General features: G+C 46.5%; 1 protein-coding gene across 1 annotated transcript in view; it reads right to left on the bottom strand.

Moving 5' to 3' along the window:
• The window catches only part of LOC138286958 (uncharacterized), an 878,316-nt gene that overhangs the window by 731,696 nt on the left and 124,838 nt on the right, over positions 1-21,782 (bottom strand). Inside the window, 2 exon segments of the mRNA XM_069227330.1 lie at positions 19,782-19,938; positions 20,950-21,500. Of these exon segments, the coding sequence (XP_069083431.1) occupies positions 19,782-19,938; positions 20,950-21,500 (708 nt within the window).

Below are 21,782 nucleotides of genomic sequence, written 5' to 3' on the forward strand. Positions count from 1 at the left end.
TGGGATTAATGATTCAAATTGGATTATCTGTGAATTAACAGGAACTGTGAGATAAACTCCCAGAAATGATAAATAACCAGGTTACTGGGTCCTTTACAGAATGTTTTCCCTGATTCCAGGGTGTTTATTGCTGTTATTTACCACGGGTTTCCTGCAGGTGATATATACTTTGGCAGGTGGGTCTGTGAGTGGGGGGGTATTTGGGGGAGGTTGACCAGGTGACCAGGGAAAGGAGAGGAAATGGGGGCAGAATGGAGTCTCCAGCATTGTCTGCTCCCCCCTTACCCCTGCCCCCCCCAGGGCCAGAGGAGGCAGATGGGGCCAGGGGCTAGATTGTGCCTCGGCCTGCAGTTCCTGTCTCTCCCTCAGTCGTGATTTTACTGGGTGCAGAGCTGCTCTTGATAAAACTAGGTTTGGTATTTCATATTTATCCTGGTAATGATTCTTATAACACTGATGCTGGCACTACATGGCCCCTATATGTGGCATTAAAGGGTACTTTCTAAGTGCTACAGTGAAAATAATCAAATACTTGTTTATCCACTTCCATGATGTCATTCCTTGTGATCTTCTCTGGCTCAAAGATGGAGTGATGTTATGATTCCACTTTCTGTACTGGCATGATGATCAATGGTCATGTGATTTCACTTTCTGCAATGTCATCAGGGGTCAAAGGTCAAGTAGTGTAACTTCCTGTGCTGTTGGGAAGGTTTAAAGAGTAGGTGATGTCACGTCTGCTGCCCCAGGCATTTTGGTGGATCGACGTCCACGTGATACATGATTTCCACACATTATCGCTTGCATACTATATAGTTTCATCAGTAAAACTGCATGTCAGTGGGAAATTGGGGGGCTATTTCAGTGGACGATATGGTGTCTGTAAATGGCAGTGTTCTAATAAATCATGCTTCAGTAAAATGTTTGTGACAGCCTGCTCCAATGGTTACTTGCCACCCTTTACATTTGTTATTTGCATTGACAATATGCTGCATGACTGTTTTTGTGCCTTAAACAGTTGATGTAATTGCTGAACAAGTCACTTACCTTTGGTAACACCTTTTCTTGTAGAGATTCTATCCAGCTGCAGATTCCTTACCTATTTTCCCAGGCATCGGACTGAATCTGGACATTTTAGTTGTTAGCAGTGCCCCTGCACGCCAGTAGGTGTCACTGTTAGGCCCTGCGTGGTGTCGCCCACACTGGAAGTGGCATGCGCGTTGCATATATAGGGGCCTCCCCAGTGCGCTGATGTCAGTTTCTTTACACAACTTTCCACGCCAGGACCACAGAGCCACGAAGAACACTGACAACTGGTGTGGAAAACTAAAGCCCTCAAAGGTAAACAGCCCTGACCCTAAAATCTGCTCCAGCAAGGGGAGGATAGGTGGGTCGGTATGGAATCTGCAGCTAGATAGAGTCTCCACCAGAGAAGGAGTTACCGAAGGTATGTAACTTGTTTATCTGATAGAGACTTGTAGCCGCACATTCTTTACCTTTTTGAATAGACACCCAAACGATACCTCCAAAGGTGGGTCTGTGAGACAGATTTTAGACCAAAAAGTCCTGCAGGACTGAACGGGTTAATTGCCAATCCGACCGACCTGACTGTCCAGGCAGGATTGCTTGGTGAACATGTGCAGCAAGGCCCACGTTGCTGCCTGGCAGATGTCCAGAACTGGAACTCCACATGCTAATTAGTGGTAACAGCCATAGCTCTGGTGGAATGAGCACGCAATCTCTCAGGGGGTTGGTTTATGGGCAAGGTGTAGCAGATCTTAATATGGAGCACGATCCAACAGTAGATGGTCCATTTCTGCATGGCCTTTCCTTTCTTTGCTCTGGCATATTCCACAAAGAGTTGGCCGTCCACCCAGAACTCTTTTGTGAGGTCAAAGTGGAAAAACAATGCTCTTTTTGGGTCCAGACAGTGAAGTTGCTCCTCTTCCCTGGAGGGGTGTGGCGAAGCGTAAGAAGCACGGAAGGTAATGGATTGGCCTACCTGAAATGGAGTAACAACTTTTGGAAGAAAAGATGCCCTAGTAGGCAAAATCAGCTAGTCTGGAAAGATGCTCAGATATGAAGGCTTTGATTATAAGATATGGAGGCTTTGATGACAAGGCCTGACGCTCACTGACTCTCCTGGCTGATGTTGAGAGAGAGTCGCCTTTGAAACTCCAGCACACAAAACTGCTAACTTTGCGCGTTCTCTTTGGAGGCGAACAGATCTAACCAAGGCTCTACCCACTGCTGAAAGAGACCTTGCGCCACCTCTGGGTGGAGATGCCATTCGTGATCCACTAGGCATCAACGGCTGAGTTTGTCCGTCCCAGGGTTTTGGGAACCAGAAGGTGTTGAACCACCAGGAATTTGCCCTGTTGTTCCAGCTATGTCCAGCGATGCACAGCCTATTGACAAAGGGTTCACGACCCCACCCCGCCCTGTATGTTGCAGTACCACATGGCAGTTGTGTTGTCCATGAACACCTGCACTAGCTTTCCCTTGATGGAGGATAGAAAGGCTTTCAATGACGGATTGCACGGAGCTCCAGCATGTTGATGTGGAGGCCAGATTTCTCCAGAGACCAGTGTTCTCTGATCTCCACCTCTCCCAGATGGCCGCCCCATCCCCGGAGTGACACATCTGTCGTAGTGTGAGATCTGGTTGGGGAAGGGAGAGAGGTCTGCCTCTGACCCAACTGCAGTTCGTAAGTCACCACTGCAGGTCTTTTGCAGTTCCCTTCATGACCTACGCCCACTGGAACTTCAGGTCCTACTGCAGAGCCCGCATATACCATCTGGCATGAGGCACCAGCAGGATGCGGGAGGCCATGAGGCACAGCAGTCTCAGAGTCAGTCTCACCGAAACTCAATATAGAGGCTGAAAGATCAGTATTTTAGCCTGAATATTTTGGACTCGCCCCTCGGGAGGATAACCCCAAAAGTTCACTGTGTCAAGAAAAGCTCAGATGAAAGGAAGCATCTGAGAGGGAAATCAGGTGTGACTTCGGCATGTTGAAAGTGAATCCCAGTGAGTGCAGGAGGCTCGCCATGGTCTGGAGGTGGAAGACGACAGCCTGGGGCGAGCCCACCATCAGCAGCCATTCGGCAAGATAGGTGAAGGCTGACATTCCAGATTTGCACAGATGAGCTATGACCACCGCCATCACCTTGGTGAACACACAAGGGGCGCTGGTAAGGCCAAAAGGAAGCACAGTGAACTGGAAGTGCTCATTGCCTACAGTAAACCACAGATAATGCAGATGGGCAGGCAGGATTGGAATGTGGAAATATGTGTCCTGCAAGTCCAATGCTACCATCCAGTTTCCTGGATCCAGGGCATGAGCCAATGTGAGCACTGTGAACCTCTCCTTCTTGAGAAAGTACTTGAGGGCTCTGATATTTAGAATAGGACGAAGGCCTCTGTCCTTTTTGGGGACCAGAAAGTAGCAGGAAAAGCAACCACAGCCTACTTCTGACACCGGAACCCTCGCTATGGCTGCCATAACCAAGAGAGCTACAACTTCCTCGCTGAACAGGGACAACTGGTTCTTTATCAGCCAGTCGTGAGATGGAAGAACTGAGGGAAGGGTAGTCTTGGAAGGGAAGGAGTAGCTCCTTTGGATCCACCTGCACAATGCTATAGACTGTCAGGGGGGTAGGTGTAATGCTGAATCCTGCCGCCAACTTGGTGCCCATGATAATAAAGGGGCAGATTAGGAAGGTTTGAAGGCTGAAAGTGCCGGGGGCGGTGGGTACTGGATGGACCAGACCACTGGCTACCTGACCCACGAGATCTGTGAGTACCGTGCTCTTGACCACTCAGAGGCTGGGAAGCATGCTTGGCTGAAGGCTGTGGACCTCAGCCGCCCTCTGCACCATCTTAGTAAAGGACAGTCCTTCCTTTGTACCCACAGTAGGGGGAGAAAGCATATGAGTATCTGGAGAGGTATCCAGTCCACTTGCTTCTCCCAGTTCCTCACACTAGTCCATTTGGGGGTTTCTTCGAATGTCTGGTGTTCTAGAGGGCCCAGCAATCCCTCCCATTACTCCCTGAGGCCTAGCCTGTAAGAATAGAACTTGGGCTCCAATCTAAGAAGCATGGTTCCTGCCAGCATTGGATGCAGCTTAGGGCAATGTGGCTCCATGTCGGAGTCGGGGATCACAATGGTGATGGCATTGCAGGCACTGGAAGTGTTTGCATCGCGGCCAGAGCCGGGGAAGGTTGAGATGGCATCCATTGCCGGATCCATGGGGGTTAGCTGGGGCCAGAGCCGCGTAACCAGGTGGAGCCCCCCCAGACCCTTGTGGCCCGAAGGCATCTCAACGGGTCCTGGCAGCCCAAATATAAGGCGCAAGGTCTCATAAAACTCTGTAAGCTGGATGGGGGTCGCTCCAGCTCCTGGAAATTCAGGGAGGTGCAGAATCAGCCCAGGCACAGGTTCTGAAGAACCAGGCCTCAAATGTCGATGCTCCTTTGTCACGTCGGCCAATGTACAAGGAAAAGACGAAGAGCTCTTTGACTTCTTGCTCTTCGTCTTGTGACTCTTACCTGAATGCCCCGAAGACTTAGAATGGGACAAAGAGGACTTCGGACTTTGCTAACAGTTTTGTGATTGTTCTCTCGACTGGGACCTCAACTTCCTCGGAGTCATGTGCTGGGCCACTAGTATCTTTGGGGGGTTAGTGGCAGGTGCAGCAGGGCTTAAAACCTGTCTTGCATGACAACATCCTCGAACCACCAGGAGGAAAACAGCAAAAAAGTTTGACAAAAGGTTGCAAAAATCCTGTCAAAAAATGACAGTGGGCAACCTCTTCGGATCAGCGCTGGCTGTTGCAGAAAGATATGAACTTAAGTTAGCATGTCTTGGTGGCATCTATATAGGTGTCGTGGACGTCACTTCCGGCGTGGATGAGGTCACACAGAGTCAACTAGCACCTCCTACAGGCACGCATACTCATGCATTACCTCTCCTCCCTCTCTTTATTGTGTACATGATGTCAATGTAGGAAGTATCTCAGAATCTCCAAACAAATATAACACATATGGATAATGACCAGGGCCTCTATGTGTCCTCTCTAAAGAAATATCATGAGTGGAAGGCATCAAAAGGCAGTGTCATGGTCAGCACGACCTCCTTGTCAGTTTCCTCTTGTTAGAGCCCCAGATCACACATTTGGTCAGAAGCAACTTTTCAGAAAGTTATATCTCGTAATAAGTCTCTTTTAAATTAAATCAAAATGAGTGCTCCCTTTTATATAGCGATCAATGACACTTCTAAGCTGTTGCACCACATGAAAAAAGAATAAAAAATAAACATTAATTGCACTTCCTCAAACATGTTTTCTTCATAATGCTTAATAAAGTCTTGTAAAGAGATATATCTCCTGGGAATAGTTCTATGAGTTCAGAACACTTTAGCCTGAGGCAGAAACAAAAATGCAGACACCAAATTGGAGTGTCACCATAAATCAGGATAAAATAACCAGGCTTGGAAAGTTCTTCTCTCTGGCGAATTAAACGCCTGCTCCTTGAATCAGAACAAAGGACGCAACCCCACTCGAACATCATGTCTCCTATAAAGAATAAAGTGCATCCATCTAAGTACTGTGGAGGTGTCAAGGATTTAAAGTTTCAGGCGGTAACCGCGCACTTCCGGTACTGGCTTCACCGCTTCATCCGAAGGGTGAATAGGTGTAAAAATAGGAAAAGAAGGAATATGAACAACCACCGAATTACACCCCCTTGACGAGGTAACGCTGGGGCTGATGCGGATACAGACGAGGTGGACGAGAGTTCTGATGAAGTGCGGAAATGAAACTCAGTATGATCCAATCTCTCCTGTTCAGGGGCTGACTAGCCTTGGAGCAGGACCCTAGCTTTGCACAACAATCCTCCAGGGACTTGTCACCCACTCCCAGCACAGGTACTGCATCAGTCCCATTAACGACCTCATTCACATTTACCTCCCTGATTGTGGGATTACAGACTCTCTTTTAGGAGCACGACCCATGGACGGAGGCTCGCATCTGAGGTATAGCCACCTGACCAGTAGGTAAAGTTGGTGGAACAGTTGTAGTAGAAGTTCTTGAACATTCATCCCCAATTACTGGGTCAGTGGGAAATGGTCCTTGCCGGGGTTCCATAGAGTCTTCTTTCCGTTAATCACACCAACTCCCTTTACAGCATTTTGTCAAATGTCTATAAACAGTGCTGTGACTGCCGCTGCTGGGTTTCCTATTCCCCATCCTGGGAGCGTGATGGGCCGGTCCTGCTTCTACCTGCACGGTCTGGAGTAAGTAGGACATATAGCGCCCAACCCCGCCTCCTCCGGCCTCGGACAGGCGCAGACGTCCAGCTCTTGGCCAGGGCTTGAGTCCGGTGCGCCCCGGGCTCTCTCTGCTGATTGGAAGCTCCTAGGCGGCACTATCCTGGGTGGCCCCATTTCCTCGCAGCCAGAAGGAATTCTGGCCCTTGAAGCCTTTGAAATCCGCCCTCACCAAGGACAAAGGAGTAGCGTCCTGCGCCACGGACTATCTGTGCTGCCTTTAGGCGCCTCCGTGGCGGGGTTCTGTGCAGCCTCACCTGCTCTCAGCCGGCAGGAATGCTGGCCCATAAAGTCCTTGAAATCCGCCATTACCAGGGGAAACAAGCAGCTTTTCATATTCTAGCAGCATAAACTGTGAAATGTCCCTGATCCCTGCACCAATCACTTACACTCACTGACGACAAAGATTCTCAAACAAATGCAGTCACCTTTCACCCCAGAAGCTCAGCACGGCCTGCCAGATAACATAGACATTTATCACTACAGGTTACTTACTTTCCTATATCTAGGCCCAGTATAGGAGGGCTTTTATGTCTAATATAGTGGCTTATAAATTTAAAGTTAAGGTACCACACAGCTATGGAATTAGGAGCCATCCTAAGACTTCACAGAATTCTCTTTTACATGTTACATATGACAACAGCTCAAGCAGGACTTCTTCATTACTGATAGAGGCTTTGAGGAACAATCAACAGCCGCCCATATTATGAAAAAACCTAAAATGCTCAGTTAGTCTGAGATCATCTTTGCAGGAACGTTTGGACAAAAACCCAACCTCAAATAATCAAAGCTTCATCCTTCACCCATCCATGGTCTTCATCGCTCTTCATTTTGGGCGAGTATGTGTGGTTGATTCACTGGATCTGGGACGATGTGTGGATTTATAATTGGTGCGTTATAAAGGTGGTATTTATAAGGATTATGAACGAGAGGCGTGCCTGGACATGTGTTAGTAGTAAAGAGTAAGAAAATGAGTCAAATGTCAACCTTGTTGGTACTTGTGACTCGCTCTCTGACAGTGCACAGCAGGTGGTATTTATAAGGATTATGAACAAGAAGCGTGCCAGGACACAAATAGGAATTTCGCAGCTTTCCAACATAAATCAGGTATTGAATTGGTAAAAATGAGTGAAGGAAATTCTTAAAACAGGAGTGAACTAGATCCAAGGATTACTGTTTGCAAATTCTAGGGGATGTGCTCCAGACCTGGAACTTTACCTACTCACAGGTGTTACTGCCTGGAGTCACCGTGGTTCGATAACATTAATCATTTCCTCTGGAACACCCATTTTGATTATTTTACATTCAATGAAAGTGGCTGTGCTGCTTTGTAGCACTTCTCCCTCCATCATCCCAGGAGAGCGCGTAACATCTCAAGCAAAGAACCTGTTGTCATTCCTAGAAACATCCAAAGAGGGGTCCTTCTTTGAGCAGTCACGCTATTCGGACTGGACCCCTCTAACGTAACCTATAACAAGCTGTCTGCTGACACAAGTCACACTATTGAGACTCAACTCCTCCACTGCCTCCTGTTCAAGGCTTCTCCTGAGGGTGATCGCACTATCCAGACTCAACCCTTCTGATTCGCCACCTTCAAATGCCAGAAACAAATAGCCACAACGAAGCCCAGCAAAGCAGTCACTCCATCGAGACTGGACAGTGCCTCACCCTGATGAGAACAGTAACATTATCAAGACTGAACTCTCTCTAATGCCACCTGCGCCCGGCCCCAGCTTGGTCAAAATACAGACTTCAGGTGTAGAAGCAAGCATCCAGGAGACTTCTAAACTCACCTGTCCCAGAATCCCTGCAGAGAGCAGACGTGCTATTGAGACTGGCACCCCTCTAATGCCACCAGTACCAGGATCCCATGTGAGAACGGTCACGCTGTCGACACTGGACCCTCTAATGCCACCAGTACCTGGCTCCCAAGTGAGAACGGTCATGTGTTGACACTGGACCCTCTAATGCCACCAGTACATGGCTCCCAAGTGAGAACGGACACGCTGTCAACACTGGACCTTCTAATGCCACCAATTCCAGGGTTTCTGGAGAGAGTTACCAAAATATCAACACTGGAGCCCTCTGATGCCAGGAATGCCAGGCTCCCTGCAGACAGCATAAATTATCTTGATAGTTTATGGGGGACAACCTCATTTAACATCTCTTTCTATGTAATCACCAGCCAAATACCATAATTTCAAATACATTTTTATTGTATTACAATTCAACATACATTTCTTATTAACATGTACATTCTACTCATTATTTTGTAGATTGTATAATATCATGATTGGTTCTAACTGTATCATATTTTAGAGCAATTAGTCTCTTTTTTCTACTTTCCTATGTTGAGCAAGCATTTCAAAATTGGACTCTATTAGCCATCTGCCTTCTACAGTGCTCCCCAAAACATGTAAATGGATTTTATTTGCTTTGTGTTCGGCTTGGTTATCACACAGTGTGTGGGTCAATGACATCCATTAATAATCCCTCGCTCTTCTAGAGAGAAGCCTTGTCCTAAGCCTGGTTATCAATCAGTGTGTGGGGGGTCAGTGGGTTCTATTAATGATCCATCGCTCTTCTACAGAGAAGCTTTGTGCTCGTACTGGGTATCACAGTGCGCAGCTCTATAACTTTCATTAATGATCCCTCGCTCTTCTAGAGAGAAGCTTTGTGCTCGTACTGGGTATCACAGTGCGCAGCTCTGTAACTTTCATTAATAATCCCTCGCTCTTCTGGACAGAAGCTTTGTGCTCGTACTGGCTATCACAGTGCGCAGCACTGTAACTTTCATTAATGATCCCTCGCTCTTCTAGAGAGAAGCTTTGTGCTCGTACTGGCTATCACAGTGCGCAGTTCTGTAACTTTCATTAATGATCCCTCGCTCTTCTAGAGAGAAGCTTTGTGCTCGGACTGGCTATCACACAGTGTGGAGGTCAGTGGCTTCCAATAATGATCACTCACTCTTCTGAAGAGAAGCCTTGTCCTAGCACTGGTTATCACACACTGTGAGGGTCAGTGATTTCCATTAATGATCCTTCACTCACATTTGCTTCACCACTCAAGGTCATACAAACCAAATATCCCTAAATATAAAATGTACATTTTCGAACTGGTTTGTGTTGGTGCAAAAGGAAAAGGAGTTTAATTTTCCTAAAGATTTGTGTGTTGTGTAATGTATAAGGTTGTGTGTGGAAGACAAGAGTGTTTGCCGGTTCTCACTGGCTGGGTGGTGGTGATGGTGGTCGAGGATAGGGAGAACTTGCAGGACTTGCCACTCGGATAAACTTAACCCAGTGGAATGCATTGGCTGTTACTGCCTTTGTCTAATAAAGACATTTCTGTTTTTTTCTTCAGATGTGCATACTTTATTGCTAGACTGCTTCATGCGTGACATTGGACTTTGGGAATGCCCTGTGTTTTGTGGTTCCAGCAACACACAAGTCATTTTCAGATGATTCAGAATGCTGCCGTCAATCATATTGGTGGTATGAAGAAGTCTGAACTGCATCTTAATTGTAAACTCTGTGCGCACGAGGGAGCATATTCTTTTCATAGCTATGCATTCACCTCCCGAAATGGGTTTTCCTTTTTTTTGGCATAGTCAAGTCCCAGTATCATTTGTGTCCCTTCTTCTCTGAATCCAGATTTGTTCTTGCAGTGCTGAGGTTCCAGAAACATTAAGCAGGTGGTCGATTTCAGAGTCTAGCTCCTAAGCACTGAAATTATTCACTGATCAACTCTCAATCTTTACCTAATCGCCAAGCCTTCAGACATCTATGAAAACCTAAACTTTTCAATAGCTGTTTCTTCTTTCAATAATATCTCTATCATGCACCAATTTAGACCTGCCGCTATTAAGGATTTGGTTGAATTATGCTCTCAATCTAAAAAATTCAAAGATGCATTTACATAACATTAACCTAACTTGGATTTATTTACATAGTCAGTGTTGAGCAAACAAAACTCCCAAGGATCTGGCTCCATGTTGGACACTTTTGGGGAAGAGCCACTATGGTGGGTGCATTTGTAGATGCAAGTGATAATGGAAATAAACATCACTTCTCACGCAGCAGGACTTGTGAGATGAATATAGCCCGAGAGTCACAACTTCTATCACTTCTTGTGCTTTTGGAAATAGTTCCCTGGACTAATGGTCGTGGTATAATGTGAAATGACCACAAATATGACTCAACATCACAATTAACTATGAAAAGTCTCCAGTGTGTGCTTGTTAATTTGGTTCTTCTTGCAGGGTTACGGTCTCAAAGTCAGGTGCAATTTTGGTGATGATCATAGCAGGTTTCCTGCTTCAGTCAGAGCGCGTTGAGTTTAAGAGCTTTTTCACTATCCCCAAAGTTAGCAAAAAATACCCTTCTGCATCGTACGATCTTCATTGATAATCATAAACACTCAAATAATTCCCTGCAGCGCGTGTGAATCCTGGAAATTGTTTTTATGTGGTTCTTTCCTGGAACAAAAATAGCATCTAAAGAAACTCTTTTGTCCATAAGTCTTACACAGATATCTGTGGGATGGAGACCATCAGAGGCTTTATTTTCCCTGAATGTTCCAATAAATCTTTTTAATTCATATTCATAGAATTGCTTTGCTGCATACATGTGCAGAGAGGAAAAGTATGTTGTTTAAAAGGAAACATGAAGGCAAAATGCAGCTCCATTGGTTTAAATTAACCACTGATAGGAAAGTTGAAAAAAGAGCCTGTCCTGCTAGGCGCCTTGGAGGGGCCCCTTCCACAACATACTGTACTGCCAGCTGCCTTTCTGGCCAAGTTAGATTGTGCAGCTTGTGAGAGAAGGATCTCAACACATGTCTGAGGATATTTTGCCTTTAAAACTAGATTGTTTGCTTGCTTGACTCTCATTCTGTCCCAGAATGTGATATCTCTAAAAAGATGTCAAAAAGAACACCAAAGAACAGAGAAGGAATAAGAATGAGAGGCACGTTAGAAGATATGAGAGTTGAGAAAGAAAAGAATGACCTAGAGAGATCAGCTCCACAATCTACATCACTCTCTCTCTCAAAAGGCACAGAGGTCGGTCAAAAGAGAAAAGAAATAAAGAAAAACAACAACGTCACCACAGACCAATGTCAAGATCATTGACAGTGACATGAAACCCATCAGGGCTGACCTGTTCGCTGTCCAGACAGGGTCCACCTTGCTGACACTGATGGCATTCAACATCCAGACGACAACGCCGTACATCCCCATTGAGGTCAAGAGCACAAAGATCACCGTAGGTTCTAAGTCACTTCCAACATCAGAGAGAACACTGTGAACATCGAAGTGTCATCACTCACTGTCGATGAGACCACTGTCAATGCTGAAAGACCACCACTCACCGTCTAGAGTTGAAAATTGCCAACCTCTCGCTCTTAAGTCTCTAAGGTCTGGCCCATATTACCCTCAATGGTACAATCCATATATTCTTCAGCTTCTCAAGTAATAAACTCTTCACCTGTAGGAGGTACTCTATGATATGAAAGAGATAAATGAAAGAAACATCTGTCTGTCCTGGATGCAGACACACCGTCTTTTGACCCTGAACCCTTGCTGTACAGCTCAGTCACCCCAATAATACCATTTGAGGATCCAATACAATCTCGCCACAGACCTTTGGGCTTATCACCTCAAAGAAAGATGTCAAAGGCCACTTCAAACATATGTGTCACAACACTTCTTGGGAGAAACCATAGAGAGATGATTAGGTGATTTGTAATTAGTGCTGCAACTTAGAATCCTGGAAACAGCGGTGCAGCTCAAAATCGCTAACCTCCCCGTTTTCAAGTATAGCCCTCTTTGGCCACTATTCGGAAAAAAGATGCTTAGTATGAAACATGAAGTGGAAACTCTTAAATCTGTTAGGCTGAAAGAACAGAAAATGTTCTGTGAACAGTACAGTCCAAAAGAACATAGGGCCAGATGTATCAAGGAGGCCTTTTGCGAGTTGGAAATAGCGATTTTTAAGAAATCGCTATTTCTCATTCGCAAAATGCAATGTATCACATTTGCAAATCGGTAATAGCGATTTCTTAAAAATTGCAAATGCTATTACCGAATCGCAAATTGCGATACCGGCCCCATTCGTGCCTGTTGGCCCATATCTGCTAATTTTTTGCATTTCCAAAATTTCGATTTCTTAACCAGAAATCGCAATTTTGGAGTTGCAAAACCCCAGGGTGCTGGGGGCCTAAGGCCCCCCTCTGCTGCACCCCAAAATAATTTTTTGCTACATGTAAGGTGCACACATGCCAAAAGGGCAGGGGTGCTTTACAAGTACATTTTAAAAATGCATTTTAAAAATTTGCACATGGTTACCACCAGGTTCAACCTGGTGGTAAATAGCGATTCCTAAATGCCCAAATCGCATTAAAGAATTGCTTCTTACATGTGCTAAGAAATCGCAAATAAGGAATCCTTATTTGCGATTTCTTATTTAGAGAGTCGCAATTTGCGACTCTTTAAACAGGGTCGCAATTTTAAGGATTCGCTATTTTTGCGATTCCTTAAAATTGCGTTCAGAATGTCTTTCATACATTCTGAAATGACTTTTTACATTCGCAAACGGGCATTCGCACCGTTTGCGAATGCAAAAAGCTTTCATTCATCTGGCCCATAGTTTTTTTTCCAGCACGGACTGCATCATCAAAAACGGCCTTAGCAACAAAAAAAAGGACAGGAACAGCAATACCAATGTCGGTATCAAAAGAAGATTAGCAAAACAAAATGATGATGGACGGAGTGCTGACAATGCAAACACTCACCCCGAGTCACAGATCTGGGTTTAATCCATCGTTTTTTTGCTGCCCATGCCATTCCAGTTTGGACCCAGCCATATGCAAATCAGTCTTGACCCTGTTCCCTATGGGAACAGTCCAGCCCGAACTGCCAGGCCAGGTCCTCCCTGGACTGGAAACAAGCATCCTGGGACCGGTTTCGGGGTTTCACCCCTCATCAGCCAGGCTAGCTTGAATCCAGTGGCATGGGAAGCACGGGACCCACGTCTGGGCATACCCTTCCCACTTGGGGCAACATTTGCAAAACAAAATGATGATGGACGGAGTGCTGACAATGCAAACACTCACCCCCAGTCACAGATCTGGGTTTAATCCATCGTTTTTTTGCTGCCCATGCCATTCCAGTTTGGACCCAGCCATATGCAAATCAGTCTTGAACCTGTTCCCTATGGGAACAGTCCAGCCCGAACTGCCAGGCCAGGTCTTCCCTGGACTGGAAACAAGCATCCTGGGACCGGTTTCGGGGTTTCACCCCTCATCAGCCAGGCTAGCTTGAATCCAGTGGCATGGGAAGCACGGGTATCAAAAGAAGAAACTGCCACCTCCCAGAAACTCACATTCTAGAGGGAGAAACTCATCTGGCAAATGCCAATGATCCTCTTAACACCCCCGCCTATGGTTCCCCGCTCCTATGGGGAGAGTGCTGGCATATCACTTGGAAGAGTGGAAAACAATAACAGACAAATGGGTACTAAACATTATAGCAAGGGGCTACTTCATCCACTATGAAACCAAGGCTCAACTTTCTACTGTTGCTGCTGGTGCAAGAATCCCATATTCTACGGACCGAGTAAATCCGTCACAATAGAACCTTTCCATCAAAGAAACAGAGAAGTTTACTTCAGATGTTTTCTAGTCCCCAAAAATGGCTGAACAACCCAACATCGTCCGGTATTACATCTGCATTTTTTCAACAAGAAAACATTCAGAATGTTGGCACTTCACCAATTTTGCCCACCACAAAAGAAAAAAAATTATTTGTTGCATAAACCTTGAAGATGTGTATAATCACATTCCAACAGCAAAGCACAATAGGAAATACCTGTTACTCCCCATAGGAAAAATCCCTATCCATATGTCATCTTTGCTTTTAGACTAAAATCTGTCCCAAGAACATTCTCAAAATGCATCTCAGAAAAAACAGGATTTAGGTTTACCCATAAATAGACAACTGGTTTATAAAGGCAAACTCTCCTAAAGAACACAGCCCACGATTTTCAGATCACAGTCAATCTCCTGCAAAAACTAGGCCTAAATATCAACCCAGAATAATCGGTCCAAACCCAGTCCGAAGAGTAACTTAATTGGGAGTGAGGATAGACACAAGTAAAAAGAAAAAATTTACCCTTCAGAGGAAAAAAATCACATCTGTCCAAAGGAATTGTTGGAGCTTGAGAAAAAAGGTTCCATTTCAATCGTTTGCAACTGAAATTTGTTCTTCTAACACTAAAAGCTTTCCTACCTTTTCTAAAATCAGACAAGGCCATGATTCAGACAGACAAGCCTGTCAGCATCCATTACACGAACAAGCTAGAAAAAACAAGATTAATGCAAGTTCATGCACTGAAGCATTGGGCTCTAAGCAGAGGAATCACTCTATCAGCAAATCACATTCCAGGAAGCCAGAACCTACAAGAAGACTTCTTCAGAACATAGCACAAGGAAAATCACAGATAGGTCCTAAACAATGAAGTAATAAGAAACATCTTTGGAGAATAGTGATCCCAAACATTAGATTTAGGCCCCCGGACTTACCTCAGGGTTGTTTGGACATACTAAAGGAAGTGAAAAACCATTCATGCTATGCTCTAAAATGGAAAAGATTTTGTGTATGATGCCACACAAAAGGACATAACCAAATTTCATGTCAAGAACAAACATTTTACTTTATTATCCACTCCATCGACCAAAACCCAAGTTCCATAAAAGTGCATCCTGCTGCTGTAACCACACAGAGAAAATCATCACAAGAAAGTTCATTCTTTAAATTTCCTGTCATAAAACATTTTCCAGAGGGGCTACACAAGTTTCCCCTCCTGTTGAAAATGCACCTCCAACTTGGGAGCTAAATCTGGTACTGTCAGAATTAATGGCTCCTACTTTTGAATAAATTCATAGAGCTACTTTTCACCATCTTTCAGGAAAAATGTGTTTTGAATTTCTGTCACTTCAACTAGAACAGTCAGTGAGTTCAATGCTTTATCTTCAATAACACATTAATTGTTGTTCATTTTAATAGGGTGGTTTTAAGAACGCATCCTTTATTCCTGATTAAAGTTTTCTAAGGATTTCACATCAATCAAACCATTATTTTACCAACCTTCTTTCCCAACCCTCTACACCAACAGAGAGTGCCCTTCATTAGTTAGATATCAGAAGGGATCTTGTTTTTTTGTTAGATAAAAACATGGACACCAAAAATACAAATTAATTCTTTATAAACTATGGTCACATGAGAGAAAAAATGGCTACTTCTAAACAATATATCTAGTAGAATGCATGTAATGACGCTACCACTGTTCTAACAAACTAACTATTGCCAGGCAAACCCAGAGCTTATTACAAAAGAGAAAGAGCAGGTACTACGTCATGAATAAGAAATATTTCTATTAGCGACATCTGTAGAGCTGCAGCATTGAAATCTATCCACACCTTCACCAAACACTATTGCTTGTCTGAGACTAAAGCAGAAGGTAGAGTAGTTCAGGCAACTCCTTAAAACCTTACCAAATAAGGTTCTTTACAGTTTTTTTGCTGCACTATAATTTACCAACCACTTTGTGAATGTGTTAGCTCACTATTCTATTCCAGCATTTATAACTGTCAATAAATATCCTACAATGCAGAAGAAAATGTTCTGCACCTGCAGTCCTGACTCTGCATTGTAGGAATGTTCAAAGAATCCATAAATGTCCTGCCCTCCTTCCCGTCTGTACTTTTAAAGGATGGGTCTGGGTGCATCTCTAAATACATATGTAAATAAGTATCCATACGTCACTTTTAGCCTTAAAAAGAACTGGGTCTCAAAGGTAACTGCCTGTATTGCATATTTTGGGCAGAGGTGCCTCTCACACGCTTAAAAGGGCAGGCTCCTTTTTCTGCTTTCCTAAAAATGAGGCTACATTTTACCTTCATGTTCCCTTCTAACAATCATGCTTTTTTTCTCTGCAAATGTATGCTGCAAAGCAGTTATATGAATATGATTAAAAAGATTTATTAGAACATTCAGGAAATATGAAGCGTTGGATGACCTCCATCCCACAGATATATGTAAAAGACTTGTGGACAAAAGTCTTTCTTCAGATGCAATTCTGTATTTGGAAGAACCATGTAAATAGATGTTTCGAGATCTGCATGGAATTATTCTAGTGTTTAGCACTAACAATGGTGATCTTACGATGCAGAACCAGAACTACAGGAGAGTAACTCTTTCTTGTTCGTCGCACAGTTGTTCCTAGTATTGATTTTACAGTTAGCTTGATCAAGTGTGTTTGCAAGTTTTTCTTAATACGTCTATTTCACAAAATGTTTTTTTTCTTTTACTCCACATTGTGCTAAAGTCATAAGGTTTTTCCTAGTTTTTGTGTTTCTTCCTGCAATGTGTAGAAAAATGAACAATTGCTGGGAACAGTCAGCGCTAGAAATGGCCATCTTTTGTGTGGCATTCAGATTTGTGCTGAACCCACTTTTCCTTCCCAACATGATAAAATCGGTGTATACCTAAGTGGCACCTTTAAATTACGAACAGGCCCCAAGTAAATGGTAGTACAAATATCCAGGGCCTGTGAATTAAACACTACTAGAGAGCCGCAGCATTCATTGTGCCACCCACTTAAGTAGTCCTGTAAACCTGTCTCAGGCCTGACACTTTAGCCTGTAGTGCAGTTTTAAACAGACATTTCAAGCTGGTAAAATAAGCCTTCTGCCAGGCTGAAACCGTCCTGATCAATACTTCTAAGTCATCCCTAAGGTAGACCCTAAAGTTTCATAGGTCAAGGAGCCTCGTATTTAAAAAGTAGGACATGGGTACTTAAGTTTGTTGTGACAGTAAAAAAAAAAAACCTAAAGTTGCTTTTCGCTGTGGCAAGGCTCGCCTACCCTATATTAACAGTGGGATACTTTATTATATTTAATAAGCAATAACTTCAGTTTGAGAACAGCTAGAGAAATACTTCTTTCACTCATTTGAATTGTAATTTTAAATCCCCTTTAATAGTAAAACCAGATTTTAACTCACGATTTTGAAAATACCACTTCTAGAAAGTTTTTACTTTATTTGGGATTGGAGCCTGTTCCGACTCATGGGTGAAGGATCAAGTACAAAGGTAGAAAAGAAGCAATATGCCCACTAGCCACAGATTAAACTCTGCTGCCTCTTTGGGACCGAGTCCTGACCCCCCAAGTGTTGACCTCCATATCCTAAACCCTTGGCTGGAGTCAGTGTGTACTCCTAAATGCCCCACTGAAGGTTTCAGCACATCCATTGCATGATGCCGCAGCACCTCGCAGCACAGCACCCCCAGCTCCTGGTCAGCAGATTTATCGGACCCGACCCAGAGACTTGCATTTCAGCACTGTGCAGCCCCCGATCTTTGGCTCCAGCAGGCAAGGCCCTGAGATTCACATAGCAGCGCCACTCCTGATCTGCACTGCACCAACCCGAGCGCAGGTTGACGCAGTCTCGCATCACAGCACTGCACAGCTCCAGAGCAGTGGCTTCACCAGGTCCAACTCAGCCTGCACAGGACGATGCAGAGCACTGCAGAGTCACACCGCATCGTCTTCGCACAAAAGTCACAAGGTAAACCTTCCTGCGGGACGAACCTGGTCCTTTATCCGGCCCGTGTTCCATCATGGTCAGCCTGAACTTGTGACTTTGTCGCAATAAGATACCCACAAATGATGCTTCGCGCCTTTTGGTGCTATTTTTTACGAAAACTGTAAAACCTTATAACACCAATTCCTTTTGCATTTCTTTTTTTTGATAAACATTTTTATTGAGTTTATATAGCAACAACACAAAGCCCAACAGGTCGTCGAGGAGTCGCGTAAACCAGACATCATGATAGACAATTGCACATAACATAGCGAAGTCTCTTGGTCAAAATGCACTTGTAAGAAATCAAGATAGCGCGTTAGACAAGTGTACATTACCCCCATCAGTATCAACCCCTCCCCAGGACCCCATCCATTTCCCCCACACCTTATCATGTTTATGGGGACATCCCATTGCTTCATACCCAAGCTTTCCTTGTTGAGCGCACCAGTCCACTACCCTGCGCCATCTTTCCACAGCTGGAGCTGTCTCTGATTTCCAGCCTGCAGCAATGTCCCTCTTGGCCACTAAGCAGGTCGTTCCGACAAATGCCCGGTCTGCTCTGTTTGAACCCACCCCATCAAGGACCCCCAAAAGGATGCGTACTGGGGCAACAGCTAGCTGCTCCTGCAAAACCCCAGCAATCTCGGCCGTCACTGCCTGCCAGTAGGATACGATATTCGGACAGGTCCACACCATATGAAAAAAATCTGCGTCTGGGCATGCGCAGCGCGGACAGTCGGCCTGAGGCCCATTCTATGGAGTCTCGCAGGAGAGAGATAGGCCGCTTGGAGATAATAAATTTGCACGACCTGGAATCGGGAGGTCGTGGTCAATGTCCGTGGGGCCATCAGAGCATCTCTCCAGTCGTCGTCATCCACTGGACCCATCCAACGCTCCCATCGCTCAAGGAGTTCTTCTAAGGGCCTTGTTGTGTGTGCTGTCAATGTACGGTATATGCGCGCCACTCCCACTTTGCCCAAGTGACCCATCAGCGTCCTGGCCTCCACGGGGCTAAACTCAGGAAGGACCGTTCCGGCCTGAACGTGTACATGTAGTGTGTGCCAAAGCTGCAGATATTTGTGGAATTGGAAGGGGGCAACGGAGAACTGCTGCTGAAGCTCCTGGAATGATCGCATATGAGTACCTGCCCAGACATCTGCAAGCAGTCATATGCCAATAAGGTCCCATTTATGGAACCCCTCAAGTGCTGAGACATCTTTAAGCCACTTTCCTTGCCACAGCGGGGTCTGCTGCGTGAGGTGATGCCGCCACGCTGTCTCCGTCTGCGCCGCCCTCCACTCCATCAGCACCACCCTCATCACCTCCGGGAGTGTGTGTGGCAATGAATCGCCATATAGCAGCCCCATCAAACCCGGAAAGCCGAGCGTCGCCAGTTCCAGCCGATAGGCTGGATCTGACCAGCCACCTCCCAGCCAGTCACTGATCACTAATAGCTGCATCGCAAGGGAATAATGATAGGGGTTGGACGTCCCCAGTCCACCCTCGTATACATCTCCCTGGCAAAAGCAGAACGCCACACGGGGGTGGGAGTTGCACCATAAGAACTGTCGCGCTACAGCCTCCACTTCGTTGAACCATAGGGTTAGGGTAGTTCTGGAGCAGGTAGAGGTATCGGGGGAGCACCATCATTTTGTAAAACGCTATCCGGCCCAAGACATTGAGAGGCAGCGAAGCCTCTACGAAAAGCTCCAGCAGGCGGATCACTCTAGGAACGCTACTAGCTGGAGTTGCTAAGAACAAAAGCATGTTGTCTGCATACAGGGCGATATGGTCCTCTTCTCCTGTAGGCCATACCCAGCCCTCAACCAAGGGGTCTTCCCTGATGAGCTTCGCCAGCAGCTCTATCGCCAAGGCGAACAGGAGCGGGGATAGGGGACATCCCTGGCGTGTGACCCGACGAATAGGGAACCGGTCGGACATCACCCCGTTCACCTGTACCAGGGCCGTTGGACTGGAGTATAGGAGTTGTATTAGTGCTCGAAATTGTGGCCCGAGTCTGACTTTTAACAGCACTTGCTGAAGGTAAGACCAGTCCACCGTATCAAAGGCCTTCTCGAAATCCAGGAGGAGAAGTGCCAGAGGAGGAGTCAGCAGGTTCCGGTTGGCCAGGGCCATCTGTAATGCCTGACACAGTGGGGGTCATTCCGACCCTGGCGGTCCATGACCGCCAGGGCCGGGGACCACGGAAGCACCGCCAACAGGCTGGCGGTGCTTCCAGGGCTATTCTGACCGCGGCGGTAAAGCCGCGGTCAGAAAAGGGGAACCGTCGGTTTCCCGCCGGTTTTCCCCTGGCCCAGGGAATCCTCCACGGCGGCGCTGCAAGCAGCGCCGCCATGGGGATTCCGACCCCCTTCCCGCCACCCTGTTTCTGGCGGTTCTTACCGCCAGGAACAGGATGGCGGGAATGGGTGTCGTGCGGCCCCTGGGGGCCCCTGCACTGCCCATGCCACTGGCAGGGGCAGTGCAGGGGCCCCCTAACAGGGTCCCACAAAGATTTTTACTGTCTGCTATGCAGACAGTGAAAATCGCGACGGGTGCCACTGCACCCGTCGCACCCCTGCAACTCCGCCGGCTCCATTCGGAGCCGGCTTCCTCGTTGCAGGGGCTTTCCCGCTGGGCCGGCGGGCGATCTTCTGGCGATCGCCCGCCGGCCCAGCGGGAAAGTCAGAATGACCCCCGCGGTCTATTGACCGCGGTGCGGTCTTTCGGCGGTTTCCGCCTGGCGGGCAGCGCCCGCCGGGCTCAGAATGAGCCCCAGTGTCTGGTACTCCTAGTCAGCATGAAGCCGCATTGATCCGGATGGCAGCACCTTTTTCAGCCTAGTAGCTAGGATGATAGATAGAATTTTCAGTTCGGTATTAAGCAGCGAAATAGGGCGTTAAGCCGCACAGCACTGCGAGGGGGGGCTAGTCTTCAGGATCACCACTATTGTGGCCAGATCCAAATCAGGGGGGGTACACACCTTTCTTTCAGCCTCTTCGAACATGGCAAGCAGGTGGCAGGTAAGGATATCACAAAGCTTTTGATAGAGCTCCGCTGGGAAACCTTCGGGGCCTGGCATCTTTCCGGCAGCCAGCCCGAGATGGCTTCCTTGACCTCCTGCAGGTCCAGGGGCTCGTCCACATCTTGCCTTTCCTTTGTCGAAATCACTGGAAAGGACACCTCTTTCAGCAAGGGGGCCTCTCTCTGAACCTGGGGCCGGGGCCGGGGCCTGGGCCGCTCCGCATAGACCTTCCTGTAGTAAGTGGCAAAGCTCTGTGCTATCTCATATGGGGTCCGGGAAATGGCGCCGGAATCATCGACGACCACCAGCACAATTCTGTCCGCCATTGGTCGAGTGGGGAGCCAGTGGAGGAGCTTGCCGTTTTTGTCCCCCCACCCATATACGCGGGCTACTGACGCACACCACAAGTGTTTAGCTGCCTCCATGGTAGTGTGTCGAATCTCTTCTCTCACTAGGGTTAGGCAGCGCGTCTCTAAGCACACAGCTCTGGCCTCCAGGGCCGACACTTTCTGAAGGCATGCACATTCCCGCACTCAAAGGAGCCTTGCAGGCTGGCCAGATGATACCCGGGTATGATACGGATCCAATATTAAAGGCAAAGTAGTCTAAGGTATGTTCCCGGAGAGCTTGGGTGTAGTCAGTGTCCTGCAAGTACCAGGCATTAAGCCACCACATCGGGCGTCTGGTCGCTTCTACATCGTTGAAACAAAGGAGTATTGGCACGTGATCTGAAACCCCCTGAGGGAGGATCTCTATTCCCGAAACTCGGGGAACGTCGAAGACCGGCAGGA

The sequence above is a fragment of the Pleurodeles waltl genome, chromosome 4_1, assembly GCF_031143425.1.
Source record: "Pleurodeles waltl isolate 20211129_DDA chromosome 4_1, aPleWal1.hap1.20221129, whole genome shotgun sequence".
In the NCBI taxonomy this organism is placed as follows: Eukaryota; Metazoa; Chordata; class Amphibia; order Caudata; family Salamandridae; genus Pleurodeles; species Pleurodeles waltl.